The sequence below is a fragment of the Gallus gallus genome, chromosome 14, assembly GCF_016699485.2.
Source record: "Gallus gallus isolate bGalGal1 chromosome 14, bGalGal1.mat.broiler.GRCg7b, whole genome shotgun sequence".
Taxonomy (NCBI): Eukaryota; Metazoa; Chordata; class Aves; order Galliformes; family Phasianidae; genus Gallus; species Gallus gallus.
In genome coordinates, this window is record NC_052545.1 from 8,507,653 (window position 1) to 8,530,303 (window position 22,651).

Sequence of the window (22,651 nt, forward strand, 5' to 3'; positions counted from 1 at the left end):
CGCCTCCTGAAGCGCCTCGGCTGCAGGGGGCGCCCGCGGCCGTGAGGCCCCTCCCTCGGGCGGCGGCGGTGGGGTCGGTTTGTGTCCCCCGAGCGGCCGTTCCCGCGTCGGTACGGGTTGTGAGGGGTGCGCGTGGGGGCTGCGCGCCGTCCTCACCCAGCGCAGTGTTCAGTACGGAGCGCCCTCCCTCCCTGGTACGGCATTGCGGGTTGAAAATCAGGGATTCAGGCTTGGGGGCATTTATCTTCTTACTCGTCTTACCTATGGAAGCATGGAGACACAAATAAAAATCTTTTCGTTGGGGTGAAGTGATTCCCACACACCCCAGCAGCGAGGGCACAAGGCTGTGGTATGTCGGCTTAGAAATAAGTTTTGTTTTGTCATCTTCTACTTACGTCTGGTGTGAGGAACAACAAAAACTCACAGGCTGAAGGGTGGTTGAGAGCCACCAGGCCATGGCCTGAGCTCCTCAACTTGTTGTGAGCAGTTCTTACCTTTAGTGTGAAGATACGTGAGGAAAAATGAAAGCACTCTGTGAGAAAAAGTAATATTCCTGCAGCAGCAATAATAACGAATCACAGTAAAAATAGCAGTAAAAATGAATCACTGGGTTTCAGGATGCTGAGTCAGGCATCAGTAAGGACACTTCTCTCACCTGTGTGCTGTCAGCTTGGGCGGGTGATTTTAGAATTGCTTTATTAGCAAGAAGAATCCATATGGTCACATCAGTTTTCATAATAAAGCCATAAAATGGTAACAATAAAAATGCAAGCTGGCATCTGCGTGTATTGCAAGTAATGTCGGTGTGCTTGGTTATCAGTGTGTATGTTTACTACATGCAAGAAGAGAAGAACTTGGAGAACACTGAGACATGGAGATAGCTTCCTTATTGCACAGAACTACTTTCCACAAGAAACATTTTGTTGATATTCTTGATTTCAAGCTGGTATATTGGTCTAGAAAACAATTAATGTGCCTTTAATATATTTTTCCCATGAGAAAAAGCTATAATATGCACTCATGTTTTCATAGGTCACTGTGAAGGCTAGTTCATAGGGCAGGAGGTCATGTCTGCTGTGTCTTCCCATGGTGTTTTTCCCAGGTGGCACATTTTGCATAGCAAATCCTGATGCTGTGTGGCTGCTGGAGGCTGGGCTGCACTCTGGCTCCAGGATGTGCAGGATCTGCTGTCTGTAGCAGAGCCAGGTACTGCAGGGAAACGTGTTTACAGGGGTTATTGTGGTTCCTTGGTTGAGCATCACATTTAATGCTCTTTGTTTGAATAACTTTCAGTTGGCCATTCCTGAAAAATTGGGCATTAGAAATTGAAACCCCTGAAAATCATGTTGTGTTGCTCAGCATCCATGCAACATCTGCAAAGCGTGCACCAGCCATGTACATGCATTGCACCACCAGAGTCTAAGTGCCTGCTTTTGTTGGTGCATGGAAGCCAACCAGGCATGGATATTTGGCTGTGGCTGCAGAGCAGGGCCAGCTCTGCCTTAAATAGGAATTGTTATGGTCTGAGGCTTTCACACAGTGCTATCTGGGGTATCAGTATTGCTGTTTATTTTTGTTCTTTTTCCTACCAGTAAGAATAAAAAGAAGAAAGGTAATAACTTGCTAACAAGATTGCTGTTCTGAAATGCTGTGTGATAGAAAACTCTTTAAGAACAGATGTAGATAAAGACTGCAACAAGGTTGACTTCCCCAGGAATTCCATGAAAGCATTCTCTCTTCTCTCTTCTTAAATAGTGAAAGCTGTTCAGAAACTTGGCCATGTTTCTGTTCATTTTATGGTTCACAGCAATCTTAGGTGGTAAAGCAGGAAGAGAAAGCATGCTGAGGAGATGGGAACAGATGATAGGGCCAGTATCAGTCACACATGGGGCTGCAGCCACTTCCTCTCTTGCACTGGTTCTCCAGCGTGCCCCATTCAGCAGCAGTTTTCAGTCTGTGCAAGCAGCAGCTGGATCAGTACGAGAGATCTACAGACAGGTCCTCTGCAGTCACGCCAGGAATGTTGCTTTGGGCAAAACATGGTTTTAAAGCAGAACTAGAAAACTTCACCTAACTGTATGGAATGCCTCTGGTACAGGATAGGCATGGCTTACCTGAGTTCAGAACTGACAGAGCACTGTCCACTTGGTAAAAGTGATCTGTGTGCATTACAACAGCGCAGCTTCTGAATGCACAGCAGGTTGGTTTGTGACTGTTTCCCACCGGCTGGTAAGGCTTTTTAGCCTTTAGTCCAAAGGCTGACTGACGTTTTGTTTTTATATAATCATCAATCACCATCTTGCTTACCAGAGAAGCTATTTAGGAGTAATTTCTGGAAGCTGCAAGGTATGTGCTTGTTTGAAGATGCAATGTGCCAGCATGGTGTAACAAACTGTATTAACATAGAAAGGGATGGGTTTTGTGATTCTGTACAGAATCAGTGGAAAGGAAACAAGTGATGGGCAGTCTTATGGGTGTGGTACAGCAGAGCCAGTCTAGTCCTCCTTCCGTTTCTCTTTTCACTGCTGCTTGTCCCACTGGTGGCTGTTGGGCCCCACATTGAATTTGAGGATGCTGCTTTGTTGAGAGGACAGCAGAAGCCTTTGGGAAGGGCTGGCAGTGACTGGTTGTGCTGGAGGAACATCAGGTCCAGCTCAGTGCAAGTAGGGAGTGAACTCCCTTCAGTGTCCCACCCTGCTGAGGTATTCTGGAGCAGCTCCTGGTGCTTCCCTGGGCACTCCGTGTCACCGTGCTCGTGCTCAGCTGTAGCTTCATCCAGTCCATAGTTTTGTTCAAGACAGCTTGAAAGGAAGATGTGGAGGGGAGGTGGTGAATGTGAAAAATCGATAGGTGTGTATCACTGAGAGGGAAGGAATGCCGTATGTTCCTGATGTTGTACCAGAAAACCACAATGGTGCTAAACCCGTCCAGAAGCTGCCAAGTACTGCCTGGCTTAGTGTGTCTGTGTATACGTATTTAATTGTCTCTGAATGAGCTTTCCTGTAAGAGATAAAACCATGAGGTCAAGGTTTTTCGTTATCTCTGCTCTATAAATGATTAATCCAGGGATAAAGGTGAATGCATCGTGTGCCTAAATATGATTTCTTTGTGTTATTTTATTGTGCTGTTATTGCGATCCAGGCAAACAGCAACGCAGGCATTAATTCACAGAGAGAAAGAAAGTGACAGACTCGGCGATCAGACAAACACCTCCGTAAGCTCAGAAGATCGGCCCCCGAGCTCCGGAGGTAAGCCCGCAGCCGGCCCGGGGGGGCAGCGCGGCCGGGTGTGGGCCCGGGGCTCCCGGAGGAACCGCCTGCGGGGCGGGGTGCCGGGCCGGGCCTCAATGCCGTGCGCGGTGCGAGCCGGAGGTAGGCGGCCTCTCCCGGCTGCAGGTAGGGGCGGCGCGGGGCGGCTCAGGGCGCGGGGCTCCGGCCGCTCTCCGGTGTGGGGCTGGCAGGTGGTTCCGCCACACATCTGTGCCGGAGTTGTCACTCGAGCGGCCGGCCCGGTATCCTAGGGCTCGGTGTTGGTTTAGAGGAATGTAACTCTGAAAGCTGGGCTACAGATTTGCTTAGGGGTGTGCAAGGCTTCTGCGGGCTGGGAGGTGAGCAGCCACCCGCAGCTGTGCCCAGTTACATGGCACCTCGTGGCTTCATCTCCCCGTTCATCACTTGGGAGCTTCCGCTGTCTTCAGCGGGAAAGGTTGATCCCTACGGATCCACTGCCGCAGCAACATTCATCGTTCCCTGGCGTATTCGGTGTGGTGAGGTGTGCCAGCCTTGCTGGGATCACCAGCTGGCAGCGTGGCATTTGGGTTGTGACTTTCCTAAATTGCATCAAGTAATGGGAAACCAGACATAGATGGGGAAGGTTTTTATTCTGGCCATGAAAGTAGTAAGGTGTTGTATTGCTCTGTGGGCAGGTGATCCCAGGTATACCCAGGTATAACAGGAACTGGTGCTGTGTAGATATCCCTGCTCACACTTTCGTAAAAAAAGCCTCTATTTGTGACTAATGTAGTCCTTAGCTTCTGTCTGTTTATTGAAATGTGGGATTGTAACGTACTCACATGCTGCACTGTGTTTTAATTTAGCTATATTTTGTCCGGGGAAAAAAAAAAAAGTATTTAGCTTCTGTGAAAGTAATTGTCCAGTAATTTGAAAACCACATACAAGGATTTTGAAGTGTGAGGAGAAACCTGTGACTCCGTTCTGCTGACTGGTTCTCTCCAGCCATTTTCTGACTTGTTAGTTGATTTACTTGCACCTAGTGAATAGCTTTTGTTTTTTTCTCGGGTCGTTGTGAATGCTGGCTGCACAAATAGTTATCGATGGCAATGACAGAACAGGAAGTTAAACTGGAAATTACAAACAGAACAATACCTTTTTTCTGTTCGACAACACTGTGCATCTTCAAAGCCCCATTTGTTATCTGAAGTGATCGTATCTGTAGTTTTAATGAGGTTTTCCAATTGAACTTACGAATGAGACTCCTGTAACTGATAGTGCTCATTAAAGTATAATTTGAAGGTTGCATTCAGTCTGGATTGGTATCTATTGCACAGCAAAAACAAAGCTTTTTTAAGGCAAAAAATTAGAGCTGTTGTAATCAGTATCTTGTGCCTCTAATGGATGTTCTGTGATAGGCTGTCTATACAGTGAAAGTAGAAAACCTACTTCCAAGCAAGTGTTCTTGAATACTACTTTTTTTTTCATTAATCAGACATTTCCTTCTGATGTGAGTAGTTGGTAATGTTGCTTAATAGGTAGACTTATAAATATTCATTTTGCAAAGCAAGACTTAGTTTGTAGTTTGGAAATGTAGTCACAAGATTGACTTGCATGGATAAAGTGGTGTTTGCCTGAGCCTCAGTCGATGAGCAAGGTTAAGTTTTTCAAGTGTTTTCAAGAGAAATGTTCATGGTTTATTATTCTTGCTAATCTTTCCTGTAGAGGAAGCAGGCATACTGTTTTTACTCTTAAGTTCCCTATTCTAATTCTAGTAGTTATTATATATCCCTGATTCTTTTCAGCCAACTCTTAGAATTTTCCCAGCAGATTAAGTTGGCAACTTGAGGTCAGAGGCAATAAGATAGAAGCAGCAAGGAGAAGAGACTTGCTCTCAAAGGGATCTCTGGGGAGAGGACTGGATAAGGCAATTAGGTGGTACAAAATCACTGTGGTATGTTCTTCAGTCCATAAGGGTTGTGATTGCGTGGGATCTTCTAGGTAGAGGAATGGGTAATTGTGTAGCAGATTAGGGAGAGTACTATGAAGTTCACTGTCATGGTGTGGACTGGTTTCTGTGACAAATTAATGAATCTGAGCTTTAATTCACTGCTACTAGGCAATATTTTGAAGTGTGTGCAAAGCTTTGAAGACTCTGGACAGGGTAACTAAACTATATATTGTAATTACTGTCATTTTTTTTTTAATGTTTCAGTGTCATGTTCGTTATAAAGGTGTTTAAACTCAGATGAAGGAGTCAAATCCCGCTTGAGATGCTGCAAACGTAAAGTAGCTGGCAGTCCTTTGAAAGCCTTATCTAAACAGCCACAGGTGAGGTGGAGTTAACTGGCAAATGGAATGAACAGGATGAAAGTATTATAGTCTTACTATATTTTGGAGCAGAGAGAAATAACAAGAGGACTATTAAACAGAAAGGACAAGGCAAACAAATGAGGAAAAAGAATGGGTATAGAACAAATACAGAGCTGAGCTCTTCAGGCTTAAGCTGCAGCTGTAGACTTTGGGAGCAGCCTGTTGAGAGCAGAGAGTCCATCAGTAGGATGTTCCCCAGTGTCAGATGGGTACTGTTCTACGAGCTGATGTCAGCCTGCCTGGCTGCCCTGCACCCTACTCCTTGTCATCAAGAAAAGGTGGGGAGAGAGAATGGGATCTGTATTCTGGTGGGGAGCATTGTATTACAGGACTGGGAAGTGCCTTTCTTTGTGAGCTGAAGTCCAAACAAGGTGCTGGGAGAGGCAGCAGCGCTGTGACCATAATGACAATGCTGTCACTCTCCAACATTTTCTTCCCAATGTTCTTGTCTGTCATTTGAATGCTGCAGTGAGCAGGTGAGTCTTTGCTACTATCATTTGTCTTTCACTGAGAAGATCTTTCGTAGCAGAGGCTGTTCATATTACTGAAATTTTTTGAAAGTCTAAGATAATAAAGCTGACATCAGCTCCTGTTGTTGACTTTGGTAACATCTATGAAATCACAATGGAAGTCCAGTAAGAGGTGGTGTTTGTCAGTATGGGCCAGGTACTTTGGCAGTATGCATAAAAAGTAATTGACTTTCACTTCCTTGTATGATTCACATTTGTTTTGTTGCTAATACGTCAATTTAAGATCAGGCTCTTGAGTGTAGTACGTGCTGTGCCACAGCAGGCAGGCCTTCCAGATTTTCTGGGAGACTTCCTAGTTTGTTGCAGCAGTGTTGAAACTGTTGGAGTTGAGTTAGTGGAAAAGCAGTGTTGAGTATTAGAACCTAATTGCTGATGGAACATGTCTAATTTTAACTGTCTCTCAAACTCACTTTTGGCTTCCGGAAATCAATCTGATTTTCAGTTTGAAGCTGTGTGGAACATAGTCATGGAACAGCGTATAAGTGCAGAGGGACCTTGAAGATCATCCAGTTTCAACTCCCTGCCATGGTCTGGTTGCCACCCACCAGGTCAGGCTGCCCAGTGCCCCATCCAACTTGGCTTTGAATGCCTCCGGGAATGGGGCAGCTACAGCTCTGGGCAGCCTGTACCAGGGCCTTGCCATCCTCTCAGTAAAGATTTTCCACTTAACAGCTAACCTAAATCCTCCCCTCTTCTAGTTTAAAATCATTCTGCCTTGTCCTTTTGCTATCTACTCATGTAAATGGCAGTGTCCCTTCTGTTTATAAGCTCCCCTCAAGTACTGGAAGGCCGCAGTGAGGTCTGCCTGGAGCTTTCTCTTCTGTTAAACAGGAGAGGGACTCATGAACAAAAATAACTTAAATAATGGTGGAGGGCTGTTCAGTCATACCCTAGAAAATTAAACGATCTTTATGCTAAAGGAAAACATTCAGCCGGATGAATCTATTCTTCCATAATTTGTTTCCTTTGTTCAGCACTGTTAAGTAAACTATGATGTAGTTCTGCAGCTTACTGTTTGCACTGACTTACAGGATTTGTGTAAATAGAATTTGCTTCACATATTCCTTTTGAGGAAAGCAGGTAAATGACTTGAAGGTGTGAGGGTTTTCCTGTAAAACAATATCACGCCAAAATGTAGTTTAGCAAGCCATGCATGTTTGTTTGATTAATATTCTAAAGGAGGATTAGTGTCTATGGCAGTAAATTACCCAAACAGGAGCGGATGAAACTAACTGGGAATATTTTCTCATAGCTGTTGGTTTGTGACATGAAAGCTGTTATTGCTTCTGGGAGTTGATCCAGAAGCATGAGCTTGCACTGCTTGAATTTTCCTGCTTTGTATCTTCGCAGTGTGTTGAAGGATTTAAGCAGATTCCACATATCCTGTAACTTATTTCCTTATTTATGATTCTTAAGCCAGCTGACCTTAAAACCTTCTGTTCTCCAGTGTGAGAAGTGGACAAGATGTGTCTGTTTGCTTGCCAGAATACAAAATGTCACACAACAAATAGATGGCACCCTGAGAAGGGAAGGTTTGCCAAGCTTTTGCTTTTTATCTTCATGAATGATCTCCGTTCTTCAACTTTTTATGTTTTTCTTTTGGAAAATAACTTTTTGAAGGGGAAGGTAACATGTCTGTTCCTGGAGCTATGATTTACTGGATCCCATCATAGGTCAAAGAGGAGAAGAAAGTAGTTTAGCTTGTGTATTTCGTGCTTCTGGCTTTTCCAATGAAGCGTGACTGATAAGAAATCTATGAACAGCCAGTGCCTCAAACCACAAACCAAACCAATGATGTACACATCTGATTTGATAGAAAAAGTTTCTCATGATTTTGGGGTTTAGGATGGAGGAAGTGTGTGGATTGGTGTGCCACCTGTACACCCTTGTGTGCTACCTGCATAATCCTGGCATGCTACTTGTGCACCTAGCACACATGTGCACCCCATCCCGCTCCAGAGCATACTGTGTACCACGGCAGTCTTTGGCTGAGTAGAGGTGCAGTCAGGAGACACGGGTGTTCCACAGTTGTTCTCCCTCACTCCAAAAGCCGTTCAAAGACTGGGCCCTAATATCCTCACCTAGCAAGAGGAAATCTTTTTTCTTTTTTTTCTTTTTTTTTTTCCTTTCCAAGCGGAAGAAAAGGTCTGTGTAGATAGGGAATCAATTTTAAGTCCTCTAAACTTCAGGAGCAGGGAAAAACAGTGACTGGCTTCACATGCTGGGTTCCGTGTTAGATCGTAATTGTCCTTGTAGATTTCTGAGGAAATCCTGACACTTACACACTGCCGTGCATCTTATGACTCAGAGGAAATAAAGTGGATAATGATGGAGCCAATTGACTGTCAGTATTGGGCATATTGGAGTGTCTTAGTGAGCCTGAGGTCTCGAGGTCTTCAAAAGAAGTAAGAGAAAGAAGTGATGGCCGTATCTTGTAGTCATGCTCATCTCATTCTTGTTGGTAGCACTTTAGCAAGTTGCTTGGTATAGCTGATGGATGCTTGCTGCTGGGTAATGCTGGTTCTGCAGAACCCACATGTTTACATCAAAATATTTCTTCTCTATGGTTTGAAGACCAGGCAAGCTGATGATCCGGTGAGATTTGTGCTGGATCTGAGGGAGTGAGGTTTCTGGGAAACCAGCTGAAAAGCAGAACAATTTGGGGCATTCAAAGAGAACTGTCTGAGTGTTTTCTTCCTCCGAGAAGGCCATCTTTTCTTCTTTAGGTTTTCATTACAGTTTGAAATGTTAAATAATTTTAGAGGAAAATGTACTTTTCTAGGCAAATTATTGCCAAAGACTGTTGTCATGTATTGCAGGAGTTATATATGTTTTCTTTTAAATGGAGTCTGGGGGCAGAACGTGCCAATTCCTGAACAGTTTGTGTGAAACTTCAGAGCTAGCTTACAGTATATCTGAGAATACCATCAGGGGCTAAGTGGCTTCTGCCAAATAAAACTTGCCAAGACTTTTCATATAAGAACCTTAGATTCCTGGAGTGATTGTTGATTTTCTCCAATGATTGCTGGATTTCTCTGGCTCTGCTAATTACAAAGAATCTCACTTTGTTTTTGTATGTACGAAGCTGTGGTGTGACAAATGCACATTTCACTTGTGGGGAGTGATGTCTATGGTTTTGTGTTGGTAGGGATCGAAGTCCATTATTTACAAGGACGCAACATATGCCACTTGTATAGTTTTTTACTGAGTATTTGCTCAAGAGGTGGGCCTTATGATGACGTACGTTATAACGATATAATGAAAATGTAGACTATTTTCTAATTAAAATGCAAGACTTAATTCAATGACTCATCAGTGTTTACATGCAAATCTCTTTAGAAGTCATCATGCAAAACCTGGACAATGTTTCACGCCTGCATGTCTTTAGAGTGTCCAGGATGCTTAGAGGTGCAAATGACACAATCAGGAGCTTGTTTTGAGCAAATGAGAAGATTTTGCCAGGCCTGCAAAGCCAGACAAAAGCCTTAAAAAGGCACTGTACAATTATCTGTTTGGAATATTACTGTTCTGTGTGTGATACTTTCTTTACAGCAGTAGAAATTAAGTGAAAACCACTCAAGGCAGAAAAGTTGATTGAGAGTGCAATGTTAAGTCAAGTTCAGCTCCACTTTTTTGGGAGTGGAGCTGAGATTAAAGCAAGGTGTCTGATAGGTTTTGCCAGATCTATCGCTTTATTTATTAATTTATTTTTATTATTTTGTATTTTATTTCTTTTTTTTCTCCTTCCCTGTTGTTCGATCAGCTAACAAGCTATTTAACTTGACATAATGCCTTTAAGAACAAATACTAAAAATTACTTCCTTCTAATTTTTTTTTTTTTTAGTATTACTTTGATTAATTGCAAGAACTACCTATTTAGTTTGGATTCTGTCTTTAATTTGAATACAAGATTCTCCTTTCACTGACTTATTTGGTAATAATTTTAAACTCTGACCGAGTTTGGTTTGTTTAAGAGTGAAGTGAAACTCTGAGAAGTAAAGCTAAGGATGAAACTATTTCCAAGATCAATACGTGAAGTCGTTAGGAGAGTCCTCGTTAAGAATGGTCCAGTGTGTCCCATGCTCACAGCTGAGGGTTGGAGGAGCCACTGTTAGTAAGGAAGTGGGCAGGCGTTTCTTACCTTTTGGGTTTTGGAACCATAGTGGTCAGAGAAAAATTGTGCATTTGTTTTTTCCTATATGAGAAAAAAAGAGGATGTATTTCCTTCTTCTTAATGTTTTAACATGCTCCTAAAGCCTGCTTCTAGGCAATGCTGGACAAGTCTTCATGTGGCAGTCCAATTCCATAGTTTTGTACAGAGGTAGCTATAGGGAAATAGGAGTTCTTGTTTTACTGGATCTTGTAGTGGACCCTAAATTTCCCAGTGGTAAATAAAATAAAGTCAGAGCACAAAGATAGTTCTAGTTTCTGTTTATATTGTTACATTTTACATGTTAGTGGGGTGACAAAATCTAATTAAGGTGCAAAAATGATGTTCCTTTCTTTCCATTTTGTGTGTGTGTGTGTGTGTGTGTGTTTGTGTTTGTAATTAGGTCAGAAATCAGTCTACCCAGGAACACGTTACCGGAGCAGCGGAGAGAAAAATAAGGAAGATTTCTTCTGTCAAGCCAAAGACTTGCCATGTCTTACCATTACAATGAAGCCTTTGAAAATCCAGCCTACCGCTTCTCAGAGACACTGGAAGTTGATAGGAGGTGAGTCCATTTCATTTTGCTGTTGTGACTGTGCCATGAGAAATCAAGTTATTTATGTGCAGGGCAAACTTCTTCTCCGGAGTTTTAATTTGTGACATGCTTTTAATACCTCCTTTGTTTGCTTTCTCAGACACAAGTTTTTGAAGCTGTCAGAAGGGAGGTGTCAGTCAAGAGAAACAGCATGCTTGTTTTTGACGTGTTACAAATTTTATCACTTACATTTATTTTAAGTTTTATAGCATAGATGTTGTGGATATTATTTAATTTCAGTAATGTTTACCATGTGCAACAATCTTGAATGTCTTAACTTTTCAAGCACTTATTCCTGTTTAGATAGGCTCCATGTTAACTTTAAGTGGAGAAAGGCATTAGTCTTTCTAATTCATTTGATGACCAAATCAGAATTTTTATGTTGAAGTTCCAAATAGGAAATACCTCTTAGTATCTGACTTTCTTTTTTAATATAATCAAATTTGATGATACTAGGTAACAATTTAATAAGAATATCAATTGAAAGGTTTTATGGCACTCAAGGTGTTCCATTTTCTTATTCACACAGCAGGAATTATCAAGAGAATCCATTCTCTTACCAAAACCCCTACGATTCTTCATCATATAGTTACCAGGGAGAGCACAGAGGAAGAAGACAAAATTATACTCCAGACATACCAATGGCTTCTCTGAGACACAACTCTGAATACAGTGACAGTTTACCAAGAGTTGAAGTCCTGAGCAGAAGTGGAAGGTCCCACGGTATGTAATTTCTCATATGAAGATGCTTAGAACCAAATAACAGCTCTCACTGTCCTGTGGGCAGTACTACCATTCTGGAAGGCTCAAGTCTCTGCACAAATTTGTGTTTGTTGACACTGGATTTTTTGCCTTTTTCCTCGAAGGAGTCCAGATGTTAAATTAACAAGTAAGAGCACTGACTATTTTATTAACAGATCAGTAAATCCTTACTTTTGTGTACTACATAATGAATTGAATAGTAGGATGTACATTGGAAAGAGATATAGAAGAGTTGTTAATATTTTGTAGATCCTAAATAGGATGTATTGCCATACCTACAGTAGAGCTGTGTTTGATCAAAAGGTCTGATATTCTGGTTGTGTTAATAATCCATAGTAGCATGCAACTTTCTGTATAATTCTGACTGCCTTCAACAGATAATCTTTCCTTTGAGCCTGAGCCAGAGTTGGCATACAACCCACAATCTTCCTTCAGTCCTCTGGATGACCCCTATACTCACAGATTTTCCAGTGCATCAGAAGGTAAGAGACACAGATTGTGCTCAGTCAGAATACTGATGTCAGTCTCACCCTCCCTGAAATAATGAAGATTTAAAAGCCTGCTTCAAGTATGAAGATTTTCACATAATGATAGGAATCAGAATACATGAATTATATTTTACTATATAATTGTAGCTGAATTTTTTCAGTGTTTCTGAAGGTGATGACCTTTGTTCCTTGAGCAGTGAAAGGTGTAATGCCTATCCCTTTTAACTGAAACTCCTGATAAGTTGGTCATCATAAAATAAACTTACACAGTTATTTGAAGAGGCATACTGTAGGAGGAAATAAGAGGAGAATAGGACACATTTTTCAAGACTGTCTTTAGTTACTGAATTTGTTACTATGCTGTTTAAGTGTAAATTATTATAGCAGTAACTAGAAATTTATGTTAATGAAAATACAGAGTGGGCTGAAATAATACAATCTGAGTTCTCTCTTAGACCAGCATAGCAGCTTATCATTCACTTTCTGGGAAGAATCTGCTCTTCCCATATCCTGTAATCTCTCTGTTACAGTTTGTTTCCTGCCTAATGCTTCTGGAACATAATTAAGAGTTCCTTTGGTGGGTGTTTTTTTTGTTTGTTTGTTTGTTTTTTCCCTCTTCATGGGAACATAGTCTTTGATTTAGGATTGGATTGTGCAAAATCCTGTTTATATAAAACAGTAACTATTTTATTGGTACCTGAAAATACCTCATCCTGTAAGTGACCACAGAGATGGGCCATTTCCAAACACTAACACTCCTGTATATTTTTTTAATACCAGACAGGAAGGAGAGAGTGCATTTCCAACATAATCACATAGAGATTAAATGTGTAGGTGCTGAAAGTGCATCCACATGGAGATACAGATGCTTTTCTTTTTCATTGCTACAAAACAAGTTGGCTTAAAGTAGAAATGACAGTGGTACTTTTAGATCTAAGTAGTAAATGTTACTGAGCCTGCAGCATGTGCATCATCTAGCAGATGTGTCAGTCAGTTGGGGCCTTCCAAACTGAAGGGTTGTGCTCAACATGTGGGTGTAGCACTGAGTAGGTTGGCCACTATCTTACTGAGGAGTCAAAGTAAGCAAAAGTAAGGCTAAACTTGTCTGCTTCATTGCTGGAACGTAGATGCTTTTAAGGAAAATAGTTTGAATGATTTGATGAAGGAAGCTTGATGTATCTAAAACACTCCCTCCAAGTCAGTGGAAGGATTTTGAAAGAGAGGAGCAGTCTTCTAGAAAGAAAAACTTGAATAATCAATGTGTACATGTATGAATGGGTTCAATGAGATAGTTTTTTATAGTAGAAGAAAACTCAGAACCACTTGCCTAGTGTGTGTCTGAGAAATTGCATGCAGTCATCAAATGTCACCTGGGAAGAAGTTAGAGGGAGAATGTATGTTTACATGTAGTTAGAGAGATGGAAGGGTATATTCTTAAGTTGTTCTTATGGAAGTGAAATTTGATTGTCTTAAATCAATTTAGCCTGGGAGTATCCAGGCTTACCAAATGGTGCTTGTTGTTTAGATGACTTTGTTCGGAGACGCAACAGAAGACCATCTGACGTCACGATGTTTTCAACCCAGTCTCAAGCAACTCCAGTGTGCGGAGAAGGTAGGAGTTTAGAGAAGTGCTTTTATATGAAGTAACATCTTGCACAGTTATACTGTGGCTGATACCATTCTTGATTTATCATCATAATTGCATGTAGTTTTTTTGTGGTTACAAGAGCAGCTTTTTTTTTTTTTTTGCTAAGGCTAGTATTTCATCTTTTGTACTCCCTAGCACACTAAAACATCAGTGGAGCAAAATGCAGTGTGATTTCTCGTTAAGAAGTTTAGCTTTTCTTTTTATAACTTGTTAGGATTTGCTTGACCAGCTGATGATTTATTTCAGCCACTATTTGTCTCGAGTTAGCATCAAATTCCAACTATGTGGAAACAAAATGAACATCAAGTAGTATCTCTGTCTATTTTACGTAGACCATCATGAACTAAAACCACAGAATAAACCAAAAGCTTAGATTTCAAGTTGATACGTAGTATTTCAGAAATGTGACTGTCAGTGATTAAGGAATAGACCAGCACCATAGTGCTTGTCAGTGTTTTATCTTCCTTTACAGTACAGCTCTTTGTATTAGCATTCAACAAACAGTAGACAAGTGATAGCTATTTTTTAATGTGCAGTATTGTGCTGCTTCCATGCATCTGTGTTAGAGTACTAGTAAAAGTAAGGACATTCTAGGCAAAATCATTAAGTCTTAGAACCTGACATGCATTAGTAGCTGTGAAAATGGGAAATGATATTATATACATTTTGAATTTTTTTAAAAGAATTACTATATTATCATCCCCAAATTTGCATTTATCATTATTTTTATGCAGAGGAAAAATTAGTTGGAAGTCTTGCAAGCATGTCCAAGCATGAGAGGATTAAAGCAATCCAGAAAATGCCAGAAAACATGAAAAGAAAGAGAGAGATCAGGTAAAAATAAAAGTTTATCTGTTTAGTTTTACAAGCAGTATAATTGTTGACATCTAGCTGTCAAGTGTGCGTTTGCCAGCTGCTCAGCTTTGCTTTGTCCCTTTGAGTATGAAAAAGCTGATAGTACTTTTATTAGCTTTTAAAAAGTTAACATCTTGCTAGGAAAGATAATTTAAGGATGGTTCAATGTCCTTTCTCTGAGTGAGAAGACTCTCTGATGTAATATAAAACACAACAGCAAGGCCATGCCCTTCCACATGCAGGTATATCTTGTGACTGTTATTCAAAGGACATCTGAATGCTGGCTGTTAAAAACAGAGAAGAGGCCACATGATTTCAGCCATCATTTTGATCATCACGTACATTTATTTAATACGTGTGAATATGTTTAGGTGTTGTTCCTAGCAGTGACTCAGTGGAGCAGTTGGAATGTGGTGTCATAGCTCAGTTTGTCATGGACAAAGACTATCTTAGCAGCTAACACAAGAAGAACTGGCAGGACCATCTCAAGTTGTATTGACTGGTCATGAGCACATGTTTGCAGCAGCTTCTTTGGCTTCTTGTTCTTACAACTCATGCTATAAAGACTGTCATGCCTTTGTCCTGCTTTCCCACAGGAATAAAGTTCTCAGAGAAATAACAAAGAAATCAGGGGGCTGTGGTACTCTGTGTGGCTGCTGTACACACTGTATGCGCAGAGCAAAAGTGGTGAGTGTCAGCCATGCCAGTGGGTAACAGCTGGGGAGGGCACTGTAGCTGCAATGTTATTGCCATCTCCAGAGGTATAGTGACTCTGGAGATGGTGACTTGCATTAGGTAGGAACAGTGCTTAAGCATTTTACGGTGCATTTAAAGGTGGAAATCTGTTCTTATCATCAAAATGGAGCTGTAAAAATGTGAGGGTGTATTATGTGGATTTGAGCCCCGTGTAAGGCTGCTCGCTGAGGTTCACCTCTCTCATCTTTTGTTCTGTAGTCATTTCGGCGATTCAGAAATAGCCTGTCAGAATATTTTCACCGACTGAATTTCTGGCACAAGACTCTGAAGATCATTGCTGGAGAGTTTGGAACAAGCGTTCTTTCTTATTTTATTTTCTTGAAATGGCTGCTGAATTTCAACATCTTCTCATTCCTCATAAACTTTGGTTTCATCACAGTCCCTCAGTTTGTTACAGCAGAACCAAATAACCTCTCGTTCACGGGTCTGGAGCTGCTCACTGGAGCTGTAAGTATGTAACAGTGGATGTGTGTTATTTTTCTCTGCAACAGATCTATTTAAAAACTCATGGCAGTGTAAAAATAATTATTTCTTCTTTAGAGGTGGAGGTAAATTTTTACAAGGTTAGAACAGATATTTCATACATACTTGAGGAAAAGAAGCTGCATCAAGTATTGACTCAGAGTGGAATGTATGTGTTCTGATGAATTTGTCTTAATGCAGGTGGTTGCTACGTTCAGCAATATAGCAAGACTTTTTCATTCTTGTAGAAAGCAGTGGAAGAGTGGAAATCAGGCTTTCTGGAGACAACTACAGTAGTCTTTAGGAGAATGTATTTCCCATGCTAGTTTTCCTCTAAAAATACAATGCAGATTTCAATACGTGATCCTGGGAATTTTGCTTGTTTCTAAAGCTTTCTTACTCCAGGGAGCACACAGATCTTTGTGTGGCAGCCTGTTGAGCTCAGTGTGGCTTGTAATTAGAAGGAGCTTTTCAGTTTACGGAGATCTTTCTACTTGGGGTGTAAAATCTCAGGCTATTTGGAAAGAAAGACTTTGCTCTAAGCGTAGACTTGCTCTTTTTCTTTCTATCTTTCACTGTTTTAAGAATTGTGTAGCTTAATTGTTAAATGATTTTTCTGGTTAATAAGATTCTGCTCTCCCTGATAGTTAGTTGAGAAGAAATGTTTGTTAAAAAAAGGTGCCTGCCCTTTCTTTCTAGGGTTGGTTTTAAAGTTGTGTATTTTGTAGTAGTAACACTGTTTAGTTTTGCAGAGGACAGTCACTGTTGCAGGAGTTCCGCTTTTGATGTTGTAACTCAGCATAGAATGTCACATGTTTCATTCCTGGTTCCTTCATAGTTGTTTCAATCTGTCAGTACAGAACTTTGCTCCTAAGAAAGAATTATGCCTTTCCCTCTTAAGAAATTTCCAGAAGATACCATATCATGCAAACGTTGATTACTCACCGTCATCCATGTGATACAAATCATTTATGTACCTCTGAAAGTTCTCACAGCTTTTTGGGGATATAAGGAAAATAAAGGATCTGATAGTCACAGATTTAATTACTCCTCTGATTTCACTGTACAGACAGCTCCCACCTGTGAATTAAGCCTTATGTGATGGTACTTCTAGCAAAAGTTCTGAATGATGTCCGTATATTTTCAGGGTTATTTTCAACAAACAGTACTCTACTATGGCTTTTACACCAATGCTACAATCAGACAAAGGAAGAATGGTGCATCTTATAACATGCAGTTGGCCTACATTTTCACTGTTGGAATATATTTTGTCATCTGTTTGCTTATCTTGTTGTTCAGGTAAACTAACTATATGTTCCTATTTCACTTACATTAGCCAAAAAAAACCCTAATCCTGTATGGTTGGCAGTCATGGTTGTGTGAGTATGTTTCTGTTAGTTCTTGTTTCTAGAAGAAATTCTGCTCAGAAGACAGTCTCATGCATAAAACTTTATCAGATGAATGAAGAATAAGTGCAGAATAGTAAGGGTCATGCAGTGAATCCCAGTTCAAAACAACTAATCTCATGATCCCCATTTTGTAATGTGTTGCTCATGGTATTGACGTGTCCTTCTGAAATTGAAGTAAAGATTGTCAGAAGCAGCTGGGTGAAAGAACTATGAGAGTTGTCTCATATATTAAAGTCTATTTTCTTTGTATTCTTATGTGAGATGCTCTGATATAGATCTGCTAGTCCAGAAAAGGGAGAGAAAAACTAACAAATCCCCACTCTTTGCTGTGCAAACTTGATGGATTTTCCTGTTACGCATCTCACAAGTGTAATTTTCATTGCAGCATGGCAAAATCCTTCCACAGAAACTTTATTAACACTCAGGTGTACTCTGGCAATGCAAGCAAACTTCTCTGCGCTTGGGACTTCAACATAACTAATGAAAAAGCTGTGAAGTTGAAACAAAAGAATCTCAGCACACAGATAAAGGTAGAAAATACAGGAGATGCAAAAAGGTGCAACGGTACAGAATTAGCATGCTGGAGTCACTCTGCCAAAGCATGTGCACAAATAAGTTTCTGGTACAGTGACTCGAGCATGCTAGTCCTTCTTCTAACAAACTTAAGTCTTCCTGGCTGTCATGTTTAATTTGGTTTGAACTCCTGGATTTGTCTTAGCTACTCATTTTTCATTTCTCTTCAAGCTATGTGTAAATACTTATATGTATATATTTTCCTATTAAATTAATCTCTCTGTCTATTAAATATATGCTAAACAGAATATTGCTTCTGTTTCTCTTTTTATCAATTTAACTGTTTTGTCAAAGAAGAGCAGACTTGCATGAAATGTTAAATATGGTGTAGCTGTTAAGATAAACAACTTTCAGGATAGGAACATAAAGCTGTCAGGTAAATTTTCCCACTGTACCTGTATTCTAGAGGGGGAAAAAAATCCATCATTCTCTTAGGCAGTTATCTGAAACAGGCTTTGCTTTATGCTGTCACCCAAGGAGTTCTTCTTTAGTATTTGTTTCCTTGCAGGAAGACCTCGCTGAAGGAAAAAAAGAAGCTCCAAAACTTTCTGTAACAGAGAGAATTGTTCGTATTCTTATCCATCTTGGGTCATGGGCTGCTTCCCTGGGAACAGCAGTAGCTGCATGTGCTGGTGTTTACTTCCTCTCCATTAATAATCTACAGGTAAGTACTGTAAGTAAGGTAAGTAAGGAAGGGGATGGTCACTGTGCTGCTGGACAGACGTGGAACTGTAAAGCAGGATAACCTCTGAGAATATATAGGGATGTGTGCCAGGTGTCTTCCCTGTGGACACAACTTGAGGCAGCATTTCAGCTAAGATTCTAAGTTTGGGGTTAATTTTTATTTTTTTCTTCCTTCGAAGCTCTTTATGAAGGGGTATAGAAATGACCTGGAGAGCCAAGCTGCCATGCTGGTGCTAGCCATTGTTACATCCCTCCTCAATGTCGTCCTCCCGTTCTTCTACTCATGGCTTGGAAACCTGGAAAAATTTCAGGATCCCAAAAACAAGATATATGTCACTATTGCCAGGTATTTCTTGCTACCTCCACTTAGTGCTTTTTGCCTGAAGTTAGCTGACTCTTCTTTTTTACAGCAAGCTGTACCTACATGGTGTGGTGGGCAGTAGTGAGCTATGGAGCAGGTGAATTCATCTTCCCAAAGGCTTCTGTGCAATATTCCCTCAAAGTTCTGTTGGCCTCCTGTGAGCCTTCTGTCTGCAGTGTTGCATCTCTGCATGAGAACTGGCCCTTGTTTCCTTCCCAGTTAGCAACACGGTGACCCTGGGCTTGGCTTTGTAGCTCCCATTGATGGTGACTGGGCTGTGGGCCTCTTGGGGGAAGGAAAAGAAGTGGTAAGAGGAGTGAGGAGGTCTGACTTCACTGCAGATGCCTGGAATTAACACTGTATAACTACCTGTGTTCCTCAGACCTTCCTTCTCTGTGGAGTCTTTGCCCACAGCCAATGGCCTATTTAGCAGAGGCCTGTGCCAGGGTTGCCCCACCTGTCCTTGATTCTGCCAGGACAATAGAGTAATGCAGCACCCGAGCTTCAAAGACTGCTTCTGATAGTCCTGGCACTATAGCATGTTGTTATAAAAGAAGGTAGTAACACGTGACCAGCAGTCATCCTGCCATTATTCTCTCTAGTGAGGTTGCATACCAGTTGGCAGTGCACTTACTGCTACTTTTTCTTTGCAGAATTATAATCCTGAAAATATCCATTATTGGAATACTGTGCTACTACTGGCTTAATGTTGTGGCTGCATCGGAGTCACAGGTGAAGTTTCAAAAATAAATATCTTTGACTTACAATACCTCATTAAGAACCACTTTGACAGGCCTGGTGAAGCAAAGAGAAGTACCTGTAGTCTCTTGAACAGCTGAATTTGCTACCCTAGTATTTTATTTGAATTCTTAGAGAAATAGGTAACTCATTTTCCTACATTCAACTTAGATCTCTTCTGGTTTGCAGCATTGTTCGGTGGGAGATCAGCCATTAGTTATGATGATAGCAAAGCTTTGGTTCATGACACAAATTTTTGGATGCCCAAAAATTCAGGAATGTTAGGTTTACATCATTTTTCACTTCTAGATGTGTATGTTTGGTGTTTTTTTTCTTTCCACCCCTTAAAGTGCTGGGAAACACTGGTTGGCCAAGATATCTATCGTCTTGTGTTGGTTGACTTCATATTTTGTTTGCTTGGCTCATTCTTTGGGGAATTTTTGCGAAGGTGAGTACTTTTTTTTTTTTTTTCCTAATCTTATTTTTCTTCATTAGCCAAATACGTGTTTTGTTGTTGGTTTTGTTTCATTGTTTTGTTTTTTTTTTCCCTCCTTGTGAGAAAAGAGGAAGTCTAACAGAAGCATATTATGTGGTACATCTGTCACCTCTACCAGGCATAGTCTCTGTGATTGTAGCATGGAAAGTGAATTCTGTTAAGTGTGTGAGCAGAAAATAATTTAATTCTGGAATTTGTTGTGTGCTCCCTCCTATATTGTTAAATGTAATTTACAACTGTGATAATAGTGCTAAATTTTTACCTGCTCTACAGAGCTTTTCGGGATCTTAGCCACGCATCTGTGGGAGATCTTTACAATTGTTTGCCCTCCACATGAGATGAGAACAAGATTGGTTTACAAATGAGGACTTAGACTTTTATGTTAAATTGACACAAAACAGTGTTGAGAAGCCCTTGTAAATTTTCCTTCCACAGCTCTTGTCAGTGTACTTTAATCATCCCGTGTTCCTGCCCTGTTCAGATAGGAAAGTACCTTCAGCAAAAGGTCACAACTAATATGCAGTGTCAGCCATTATGAATGTCATCCACTAAGCCATGCAAAAGCATCAGGGCTACAGCCATAAAAGATTAGAGGTGCAATCGCTTGTAACTACTTGTATGTCTTCAGAGTAACCCCAGCCAGCACAGCCCTGAAACATTCACTGTTGATAATGTGGCTATCAGATGGTACCACGACCTATATTCAAGGCAAAATGGGATAGTTACCAAAATCTTTCCTGTTCTTATTACAAAAACAAACAACAACAAAACCTGACACTGAATCTTTCTAGCTCAGGAGAAAATGAAATGATCAAATGAGGTCGCTGGTCCTCGAGAGAAATCCTCTGGGCACTTGCTTACCTGTGTGTACCTCAGCTGCCTGCAATAGTGATTACATTAAAGTAGAATATACTGTAGAATATATTAAGAGTATCAGTTTCCAAGATTGATTTTTTTTGATTGAGGCTGAGAGCTTTCAGGACTTGTGAACAGAAAAGAAGTTAAGGCTTTTTACTGAGGTAAATCATCACTTCATCTGTTTAATCATGAGCATAAGCATACTTTTCTGATACTATTACAAATCCTTTCTTCTTCCTCTTTTATTGACTTGCATAAAAAGCACAGTCAATCTTATTTACCACTACTGTGTTTCATGGGAATTTGCTTTTGCCAAGTTCTGCTTCATTTTTGATGTGCTGTCTGATCAGCTGTGGCTGCTTTCACCGATGTGTGATTAATGGAGCCCTGAATAATCTGTCACTGATGATTACATTCAGGAGGTAATTTGTTGAGGTTTCTACAATGAGCTTAATTATTTAGCAAATGCTATTTTTTATTTTTCACCCAGAATTATTGGAACTACAGTATATATACGCCTTGGGGTGCCAGAATTTGATATTGGACGAAGTGTTTTAGATTTGATCTATGCTCAGACTTTGACCTGGTAAGTGGTCAAAACCTTATTGGTATTTGGGAATGCCATGGAATATCCTGATTCAGATATTTATGGGTACTTTACATCATGAAAGAAAGAACAGGATAAATGCCTGGGGGAGATGATATATCAAGTACCTTTGTAAGGATTGTGACTTGCCGGTTCTCTTTGACTGAAGTTACTACCTGCACTATAACTGTAGTTTACCTTGTGGCCACCTGGTCTGAGAGAAAACTGCAAAAGAAATCATAGAATAGCTTTGGTTGGAAGGGACCTCAAGGATCATCAAGTTTCAACCCCCAGGCTGCAGGCAGGGTTGCCAACTGCTAGATGAAATACTAGATCAGGTTGCTCAAGGCCCCATCCAACCTGACCTTGAACACCTCCAGGGATGGGGCATCCACAGCCCCCCTGAGCAGCCTGTTCCAGCACCTCAGCACTCAGTAAACAAGGAAAACTTCCCCCTGACATCCCATCTAAATCTCCTCTCCTTTAGTTTAAAATCATTCCCCCATGTCCTGTTTCTATCTACCTGAATAGAAAGTTGATTTCCTTCCTGTTTATAAGCTCCCTTTAAATACTGGAAAGACTGCAAAGAGGTCTCCCCGCAGCCTTCTCTTCTCCAGGCTGAACAAGCCCAGCTCCTTCACCCTGACTTCCTAGGAGAGGTGCTCCAGCCCTCTGATCATCTTTATGGCCCTTCTCTGGACCCTCTCCAACAGCTCCACATCTTTCCTGTGTTGGGGGGCCCAGACCTGGGCGCAGTCAAAGGACATCCTAAAGCTTTAGTTACATCCCCACAGGAGTAATGTTCTTGTTGAAATAGACTTGGTATTGAATTCTGGAAAAGCTGCCTTATTTCCCCCTTATTTCTAAGAAAGTGTAATTCTCTGATTATGGGAGTTTTGCAAATGTCTGTGTAGGTATGTTTGTTTGAAGCTGTATGTTTTTAAAGGCTAATTTACTGTTATGGGATCAATGTTAATATAATTACAAAGGCTAACTGTATATGAAGGTGGTGTGATATTTTCTGGTTTCAATACACCGAGCACTGTAGTGAATTGTGGAAATACAACTTTCCTTCTCTTATAAATTCTTTCTGTTAG

At 40.8% G+C, this 22,651-nt stretch overlaps 1 protein-coding gene across 15 annotated transcripts in view; it reads left to right on the forward strand.

Annotated features, from left to right (window-relative positions):
* Window positions 1–22,651, forward strand: part of TMC5 (transmembrane channel like 5) — a 29,508-nt gene that overhangs the window by 1,197 nt on the left and 5,660 nt on the right. For 3 of the 15 annotated variants that reach the window (XM_015294539.4, XM_046900857.1, XM_046900860.1), the window contains exons 2-15: window positions 10,687–10,848; window positions 11,408–11,601; window positions 12,018–12,122; window positions 13,654–13,740; window positions 14,511–14,610; window positions 15,228–15,318; window positions 15,586–15,834; window positions 16,997–17,148; window positions 17,644–17,788; window positions 18,340–18,495; window positions 18,695–18,861; window positions 19,530–19,608; window positions 19,965–20,062; window positions 21,459–21,554. In XM_015294539.4, the coding sequence (XP_015150025.2) occupies window positions 10,775–10,848; window positions 11,408–11,601; window positions 12,018–12,122; window positions 13,654–13,740; window positions 14,511–14,610; window positions 15,228–15,318; window positions 15,586–15,834; window positions 16,997–17,148; window positions 17,644–17,788; window positions 18,340–18,495; window positions 18,695–18,861; window positions 19,530–19,608; window positions 19,965–20,062; window positions 21,459–21,554 (1,793 nt within the window). In that variant the 5' untranslated portion in view covers window positions 10,687–10,774. Of the gene's footprint in view, window positions 1–3,170; window positions 3,396–3,686; window positions 5,562–5,738; window positions 6,080–7,549; window positions 7,666–10,686; window positions 10,849–11,407; window positions 11,602–12,017; window positions 12,123–13,653; window positions 13,741–14,510; window positions 14,611–15,227; window positions 15,319–15,585; window positions 15,835–16,996; window positions 17,149–17,643; window positions 17,789–18,339; window positions 18,496–18,694; window positions 18,862–19,529; window positions 19,609–19,964; window positions 20,063–21,458; window positions 21,555–22,651 lie in introns of those variants that run through there. The other 12 variants (XM_004945295.5, XM_046900863.1, XM_046900859.1 and 9 more) reach the window with 11 other exon arrangements.